General features: G+C 39.7%; 1 protein-coding gene across 1 annotated transcript; it reads right to left on the reverse strand.

Annotated features, from left to right (window-relative positions):
• Positions 1 to 789: 789 nt before the first annotated feature.
• On the reverse strand, positions 790 to 6061 carry LOC124864632 (somatostatin receptor type 2-like). The gene is made up of 2 exons (XM_047359482.1): positions 5700 to 6061; positions 790 to 4250 (listed from the first exon to the last, which is right to left on the reverse strand). Exon 2 carries the CDS (start codon positions 4211 to 4213, stop codon positions 3101 to 3103), a length of 1113 nt encoding a protein of 370 aa, XP_047215438.1. The 5' UTR covers positions 4214 to 4250; positions 5700 to 6061; the 3' UTR covers positions 790 to 3100.
• Positions 6062 to 8860: the final 2799 nt, after the last annotated feature.

The raw sequence follows: 8860 nt of genomic DNA on the forward strand, positions 1-8860 counted from the left end.
ACTGAGCAACAGTCCAGTGCTGCTTCTCTGTAGCCCAGGTCAGGCGCTTCTGCCGCTGTTTCTGGTTCAAAAGTGGCTTGACCTGGGGAATGCGGCACCTGTAGCCCATTTCCTGCACACGCCTGTGCACGGTGGCTCTGGATGTTTCTACTCCAGACTCAGTCCACTGCTTCCGCAGGTCCCCCAAGGTCTGGAATCTTCCTCAGGGTCCGGTCACCTCTTCTCGTTGTGCAGCGTTTTCTGCCACACTTTTTCCTTCCCACAGACTTCCCACTGAGGTGCCTTGATACAGCACTCTGGGAACAGCCTATTCGTTCAGAAATTTCTTTCTGTGTCTTACCCTCTTGCTTGAGGGTGTCAATAGTGGCCTTCTGGACAGCAGTCAGGTCGGCAGTCTTACCCATGATTGGGGTTTTGAGTGATGAACCAGGCTGGGAGTTTTAAAGGCCTCAGGAATCTTTTGCAGGTGTTTAGAGTTAACTCGTTGATTCAGATGATTAGGTTGATAGCTCGTTTAGAGACCCTTTTAATGATATGCTAATTTTGTGAGATAGGAATTTTGGGTTTTCATGAGCTGTATGCCAAAATCATCCGTATTAAGACAATAAAAGACCTGAAATATTTCAGTTAGTGTGCAATGAATCTAAAATATATGAATGTTAAATTTTCATCATGACATTATGGAAAATAATGAACTTTATCACAATATGCTAATATTTTGAGAAGGGCCTGTAGTAACTAATATTTTGGGCCTTTTTTATGTTTGCATGAATGAAGACAACCAGCTTCCCCACGACTAACACCGGAAGAAGCGGTAGAAAATGACTGACTGACTGAATGAAGACATTTCTAGAAAATATGTCATACTTTCAAGAAGCTTCTTCTGTGTAGCCGTTCTCTAATGTTATAATTTACACGTGTAAAAGAAAGTTGTGTGGTTAGGGAACCAAAAACAGCTTAAACCCAAGGGCCCACTTCCTCCGAAATACTGCCCTGGTGTCTCAACCGCACCAGTATCGTTGTCATTACCTGTATGTTCCACAAGTAGCTGTGACTACACTTAGTGCTAATAGTTTTAATTTTTCCATTCCTAATGACTTTTTTTTTAGAAGTGTTCCATGTTTGCCAACAAAAAGCAATCACTTACTTGAAATATGTCTAATTTTTTACCCTGTAATTTACAACAAATCTTTAACATTTTGTACAGCTTTAATTAACAGCATGAGTTTATTACACATTTTTATTATGATTTACAATTTGTTGCTTAGGCTAAGAAAAATAAAACACTTAAAATGAAATGTTCAAATGAAAACAGCTTATTTTAGTTGTGCCATGCTAGCTTCGGGCCACAATGCATTATGACTTACTTTAATAGATGTAGTGTTTAGCATCTGTATACTACTTCAACTGCATCATGTGATTTCTTGTGCTCTCTACAGTGGTTGAAAACATACAATTAAAGATGCCAGCACCACTCAAGACACCTAGTGTACTCTGCTAATTAGCTTACTAGCTAGCAAGCCAGCAACTCACTTTTTTGGACAATGGTGACAGTAGGTCATGCTTATGTCGCAATGTGGCTGTGACTGCATTTTCAGTGTACCAGAAAATAAATTATTCACATATATTCAAATATCATCACAATATTAGCAACACATAATTGCAAAATAGGTGTGGTACTGACATCACAACCCATACGTATGAGGTGACAATCTTTGATGGTTATTTCAACTTTTTCTGTTGCTTTATTGTATAAACAGGAAATCCTACATTGCAAAGACAGTAATCTGGCTGTTGAGTCAGACAGGTTGTAAGGGTGATGTGTGAACTGCTGTGGAGCAGCACTGAGATGGTGATAAAGGAACACTACAGCCTCTTGAGGATAAGTGTTCTAGCTCTTCACAAATTCACATCACTCACTCACCCAGTGCCAATGAGGGTGATAGTGGTTGCAGCCTCTCAAATGGCACAAAAAGTAATATTATGTCTGTTTTTTCTTAAGTGAGTCAAAGTATTTCACAAACATGAGGCTTTTTTTGTTTTAACTTTGCAGAAAAAACATAAAAAAAACAATGCACAAACAATCTCTGAAGCTCAAGCAGGCTCTGGCAGATGGGTGCCCAGCAAAGACAAGTCCAATCATCATTCATTAAACATTATCTGGACAGGTTTCAAGCGCTGACATAACGCAAACAAACTCACAAAACAACCCAGGATTCATGCTGAATAATTTAGAGTCACATAATCTAACATTTTTTTAAAAGGCGTAATTTACATGATTAAACTGTACTGTAATAGATTTAATTATACACAAGCAGTGATGCAAAACAGTATCCCACAGAAACATTTCCTTGTTTAACACTGTGCTGTGTGTTGCTGGACTACAGCTTTATTGGACTATTGCCTCAATAATGCATGGAACAAAATATTACACAGACTTACATTTAGTACATTGAATCACAAGTGAACTGCTCCCACAAATAAAACATTTCAAAAGAAAATAGAGACAAGAGCACGGAAGCTTATTACATTCTGCTACAGATGGACATTTTATATTTAAACACTGCTAAGTTTAGAATTGAGAGCTGCATGACAACTGTTAGTCATAGTTTTTTTTATACAATCTTTGTGTCCATTATATGCATAATTATTTACAGAAATGTTTACTTCCCAGATAACCATAACCTGCAGCTCAAACAACTGCATGTTCCTTTACAGCCCTGTGCTGTTTCAAACATTGCTGGGAAACTTGACACAGGTCCTCTGTTGTAAACAACATATATAATCCCAAGTCTCCAGGGAAAATCCACATCACCCAGGGGACCATTTGCAAGTGGGTGTTGTTGTTTATGTTCCCTCAGGTCCACTACATAAAGTATTTAGAGGTGTCAGTCACATTTATCTTACAGCCTATTGAGGAGATTTGTATGAACTTGCGATTTTTTTGTCATGGTTTTCTATCACTCTGAGAAACCTAACAAAAACATGAGAATTTCAAACTAATATGCTGCCTGATCTTTCTCAATTTAAGGAAACCTAATTATAGGGGCCTTTCTGGAGAGACCTTTAGGTGGTTGGTAAAGCCTATTACAGCTTCCTCTCAGATGCTGGTCTGCAGGTCGCCATTGAGCAAAGTACTCTGGGTCTCTGTTGGGTCATTCATCATGCGAGATTTGTCCTGCCGACTGTCACTGCGCTCAACCTCATCCAGCCCTCCTACCTTCTTAAGGCACAGAACGTTCTGGAAACTCTTCTTGAAGTTCTCCGATAAGAAGGCGTAGAGGATAGGGTTGGCACAGCTGTTGGCGTATCCTAGAACCACCACAAAGGCAAAAGTGCTCCTTAGAATGGGGGTGGTGCTGATGCTGCCCGTCACTGAGGTTACGTTGAAAACGTAGAAAGGCAGCCAGCAGAAAACGAATACCGCCACAACAATGGAAACCATACGGGTTACCTTCCGTTCTGATCGCTTCCTTTTGGAGGAGCCTACTCGGATGCCTGAAGACTTCACCTTGATGATGATGAGCAGGTAGCAGAGGCAGATGACCATGAGAGGAAGGAAGAAGCCCAAAATGAAGGTGTAGAACATGAAGACTGTGTAGTAGGTCTCTTGAGGTTCTGGCCAAACAATGGTGCAGAAGCAGCCATTGTGTTTTGTAATCACACCGCTGTAGATGACAATGGGCAGGTTGACCAGCAGCGACACTCCCCACACGGCTAAATTTATAGTCTTGGCAATACGCGGTTTGCGCCACTTTGTTGACTTTATAGGATGAACCACTGCCAAGTAGCGGTCAATGCTCATTACCATCAGGCAAAAGATGGAAGTGAACTGGTTCAGGGAATCGACAGTCATAACAACCCTGCAGAGCACAGGCCCAAAGGGCCAGTGGACCAGTGCCAACTGGATAGCGATGAATGGCAGACCGAGCATAAAAAGCACATCTGCCACTGCCAGGTTGAGGATGTAGATGTTGGTGACTGTCTTCATCTTGGCGTAGCGCAGAATAACGTAGATGACGAGGGCGTTCCCACAAAGACCCACAGCGCAAACCAGAAAGTACAGACAGGTGATGACCACGGTACTGGTCCTGTTGAAGCTGTGGTCTGTGTAGCTCCTGTTGATAATGGACTCATTTCCCTGCATGAAGCTGTCATACATGAAGTGCTCAGATACATTAGGAGGGGACGATGGTAACATCCAGGGCTCCATGATCTCTCCCTGTCTAAAGCTGATTATGGCATCCCACCTGCATGCACAAAAAATTATTTTGATATTGATTGCATCCCAGCAGGTTATAATATTCATCCACTATTAAAAACAATCCCTTTTCCTTTCTGCACAAAGATCACTCACTGACAGATGCTGTGTCTTTCTAGTTGACCTGAACTCAATGACTCAATATCAAATGACATATTGCAACAACATACGCAAGAGTGACATCGTTCAATACTGTCAGTGTAGCATTTTGAGTTATTGTAGTATGTTTATTTTTTCTGGTCACACATAAGGATAGCCCTTTCTGGAGGGAATTTATTGATTTCACATCTTGATCAACTGTCTTGAGAGCAGGCCTGACAGTGGTGAAAAAGAACCTAATCAGAACCAGACCTTTCTGTATTCGATGAAGTCCCTCAGCTCTCGAGGGAAATAATTCCACCCCCAACGCAGTAACAAACTCCCCAGGAGGAAATGATCAGATGTGACAAGTTACTCTAAATTTCCTCTCAGATTTTGTGTTTTCAATTTATTATGGCCTGGACATGGATGTAAATTAATCCCAACCTAAGTAATTGAAAGGAGTGAATCAGAGCACTGCCAAGCTGCTTTGCTACAGTCAGATCAAAGTGCTTCTCACTGCCAGTACATAAGAGGCAAACAGGATCTGACAACTTAGTTCGGTGCCAATAACATAAGTGCTTTTATTTAGCCAATTTTTGTTTTTTGTGTGTGTTTGTAGCATGCAGGACAGAGTGGTCAATGTTTGCTGAACACACATCCTAATGCTCAAATGGATGTTTGACCTCAGAGACAACTCAATGCCCATTTTGAGAGACAGGTTGACTAAAAATAAATTTGGATAAAATATTGTTTTCTATGCACAGAATAACATAAATAATAATTCAGCAATAAACAGAAGCAGAATACAAATTAAAAATAAATCTGTCAAAAGCACATTATTTTCTCTGGTACGTCACAAATGAAGTAACAGTAAGAAACAAGGATTTAAAAGTTCAAAAAGGTATGTTTGAAGGAATGTGCAGAATAATCATCATCTGAGTTAGGCGAAAATGTTACTTGCTATCTTAAGAAATTGTGATGATATATCAAGACGCCGTTAACTTGCATTTGACCATACGGGTAAAATCTAATTTCGATAAAATTATGCACATGTGCAATACAATCTAACTGAACTCGAGCTAAAGGAGCCAGGTCATGTCAATCAATAACGATGTTGAGAAACTCTGCACACATCAGCCGGCCATTCAGTTTGGCTTGTACGAAATGAACCCACATGTGTAAATACATAGAAAGGTTTTTGTTTTAAACGTCATCATGTGTAAAGATTTAACTCTGAAAATTATTGAGTGAAATGTCTCTGCATGTAATGTGTTTTTGGGGATAAAAAAAAACATGACTGTGAACCTTATTGACCTATTACAATGTATGCAAATGACCAAAAAAATAAACATCTTACCTGTAGTTGGGTTTAATCGCACCGGTCAGAAAATGTGCGCCACTTTTTCAGAGCTTAATTATCTCCAATATATCTTCACATTTAGGTATTCCTCAGAACTGTTTCACTGATTTCGAGAAGGCATATCTCTCGACAGCAATCCCATAATGAGTTGCGCAAAGAGCTCGAGCCGAAAATGAGACGACGAAGCTCCGATGCGCTCCTGGCGTGGTGCGCTCCGTGACTGTCTCCAGCTGGAGGACGCGGAGATGTTAGAGGACGCACAGGAGCAACGCTGAGGCTGTGCTGTTGAGACATACCCCTGAACCTCTGAACCAGGAGAGCGGTTTTACTGTAAACGGATAGCCCACTTTTGCATCAGGCAGGAGATTCACAGTGATTGCGGCCATTAATGGTATCTGTAGCGCTTTGACGCACGCATTGGGAAACCTTTCACCACATGACCAGAAGAGAGTTCAAAATTTGACATGTCAATTAAGTCAACAGCATTGATGGAAAAAACCTATTAGATTGTTTCAGGTCATAGAAAGCTAAGGGCATGTCCTTTGGTTACTTGTGGATCAAGACGAAGCGCATTCCCTAAGGTTTTCTGTAATACAAATCCCGCAATCCTTTCTGAGCACAATCCTGCATTTGTTGAACTAACAGGAAAATAAATATGGCTTATAATAAAAACGGTGCTATACAAAGGTATACCCCTGTATCTTTTCACATTTTGTCACGTTAAAATGTAATACTTCAATGTAGTTTAGTAGTAGTTTCTATGATAGCCTAACACAGTCTAGTAGTGGAAATAAAATCTTATGGCTTTCGAGATGTTTTGCAAAGAACATCTTAAAAATTTTGCTTGCCCTTGTTTCTAGTCCCCTTTAATCTGATACCCCTTAGGAAAACACAAAAGGACACAAAAGGGTATTTCTATTCTATTCAAAGAACTGGTGCAAAGCATTGCAAGAATTAACTACTTGGTCTGAGTGTAATTTAATCTAAGTAAAAATACAGCTCAGTTTTGAAGGTGTCCAAGGTTTGTTAGAGAAGCATCGACAAACAAGCTGCATCATGAAGACCAAGAAACAAACTAAGCAAGTCAAAAATAAAGTTGTGGAGAAGTTTATAATACAAAACAACTGCAAACCTAACATGATATGACTGTGCAACTAAACTTAATGGCCAGGCAAGTAGAACATTAGTCAGAGAAGCTGCCAAGAGGCTAATGGAAACTCTGGAGGAGCTGTTGAGATCCACAGAACAGTGAAAATCTGTGAACAGGATAACTATAAGTTTTACACTCCACAAATCTGACCTTTATGGACAAGTGCATGAAGAAAGAAACCTCTAATAAGTCCTGTTTACCTCAAACCTTGTAGGAGATACAGCAAGCACGTGGAAGAAGGTCCTCTGATCAGATGAAAACAAAAGTAACTTGTAAAAGCCTAAAAAGGCCTAAACACACAATATCTGTTGTGAAGATTGTAGGGGCTGGAGCATGCTGTGGGGATGCTTTTCTTCAGCAGGGACTGTGAAGCTGGCCAGAGTAATGCTTGAAAAAGAAAACCCTGTTAGTGGCTTCAAAGAAATTGAGACTGAGGTGGAGGTTCACCCTCCAGCTTGACAACAACACATTCAGCCAGTGCTATGGAATGATTCAGATTGAAGCATACTCATGTATTAAAACGATCCAGTCAAAGTCCAGACCTTTATCTAATAATAATTAAAAAAAATCTCTAGCTAGACTTCAAAACTCCTATTCACAGAAGAATTTAAACATCTCAATCCCTAGATATGCAAAGCTGGAGACAAACCCCAAAAGACTACAAGAGTACAATTGCATGAAGCATTTTTCATGTTTTCATTTGTAACTCATTAAACCATGTTTCATTTCCTTCCAACTCATTAAGCACTACTTTTTATTTGGTCCATCACAAAATAAAATCCTTTGAGGTTTGTGGATGTAATGTGAGAAAATGTAAACAACTTTGGCAGATATGAACACTTTTGCAAGGTCAGTGTCTCATTAAATGTTAATAGGACAGTTCTGGTTGGGAAAGGTTTGGCTGGGGGAAAAAGTTGTTTATTAGTGATGTACAAGATTTAAAGAAAGTATACAGTTGTACACAGCTTTCTCAGTATTTCTGTGTTTATTATTTGCATCTCTACTAAAAAGACTTTATTTATTATAAAGCTTTGCTTGACCTTTAGCTGCTTTAGCCTTCAAAAAGTGAACCTGAATGGCCTCAGCTGAACTGATTGACTCAATCACTTAATAATAGTTTACCTCTTCACCTTTAAACAGACCTCTGATGCCCTCTGGGTATTCTGTATTGCAAAGCACAGCCCAATAATCTTTACTGAATTTGACAGAATCTGAGTTGACAGTCCCCTAAATGACTTCAGAATTCATCTGACTGCTAAATAGTAGTGACCCAGTGCCATTAAAAGCCACGCGTGACTATGCCATGTCATTGCCACCAAGGGTTCTACATTGTAGTTATGTTGTTTGGATCATGAGCCACAGGCTTTCTTCAGACTTCTCTTTCTGTCTTTATTATACAAACCGATGTTAGTTTTCCGCTGATTTTGCGGGGCTGGGTCAGATGTGGCATTTTCGGTTCTGTTTCAATGTTTGGTTGGCACCTCTTGGTAAAAGCCACGTAGGTATTTAAGCTAAGGCGGGTAAGTATATCTACTGCCTGAAAAGTGTTCTTCACTTTTCTAAATGGTGTGTATTATTTACAACAGAATGCATCACAATCCGTCCTATTCTTTCCCCAGTGTATTTAACAATGGACTTGGTCACTGAAAATAATTTTGCTTTTGTCTCTGGTTTTCTTAATTTATTTTATTGTATAAAAAAATCTAACAATTCGCATCATATTATATGATATTTTGAAACATGGATTCTATCATTAATCCACTGCAGTATCCATCCATCCATCCATCCATCCATCCATCCATCCATCCATCCATCCATTAAGCATGGTGTCACCAATCTGGCAAAAATATTTGAGGCTATTTATCCCAGATCTATCGTGTTTGTCGAACTTAGTCTTACAATATTAAGTGTGTTTTTTTCTTTTGTCGCATGTTTCTAATTTAGCTTGTGTGTAATTTAATGTCAGATAATGCCTGCAGCAGAGGGAAAATGATCTGTGTTGTGTTGA

The sequence above is a fragment of the Girardinichthys multiradiatus genome, chromosome Y (assembly GCF_021462225.1).
Source record: "Girardinichthys multiradiatus isolate DD_20200921_A chromosome Y, DD_fGirMul_XY1, whole genome shotgun sequence".
NCBI classification, from domain to species: Eukaryota; Metazoa; Chordata; class Actinopteri; order Cyprinodontiformes; family Goodeidae; genus Girardinichthys; species Girardinichthys multiradiatus.

Bases quoted from the DNA above. Each gene is read 5' to 3' on its own strand.
- LOC124864632 (XM_047359482.1), bottom strand. From the start codon at position 4,213: ATGGAGCCCTGGATGTTACCATCGTCCCCTCCTAATGTATCTGAGCAC.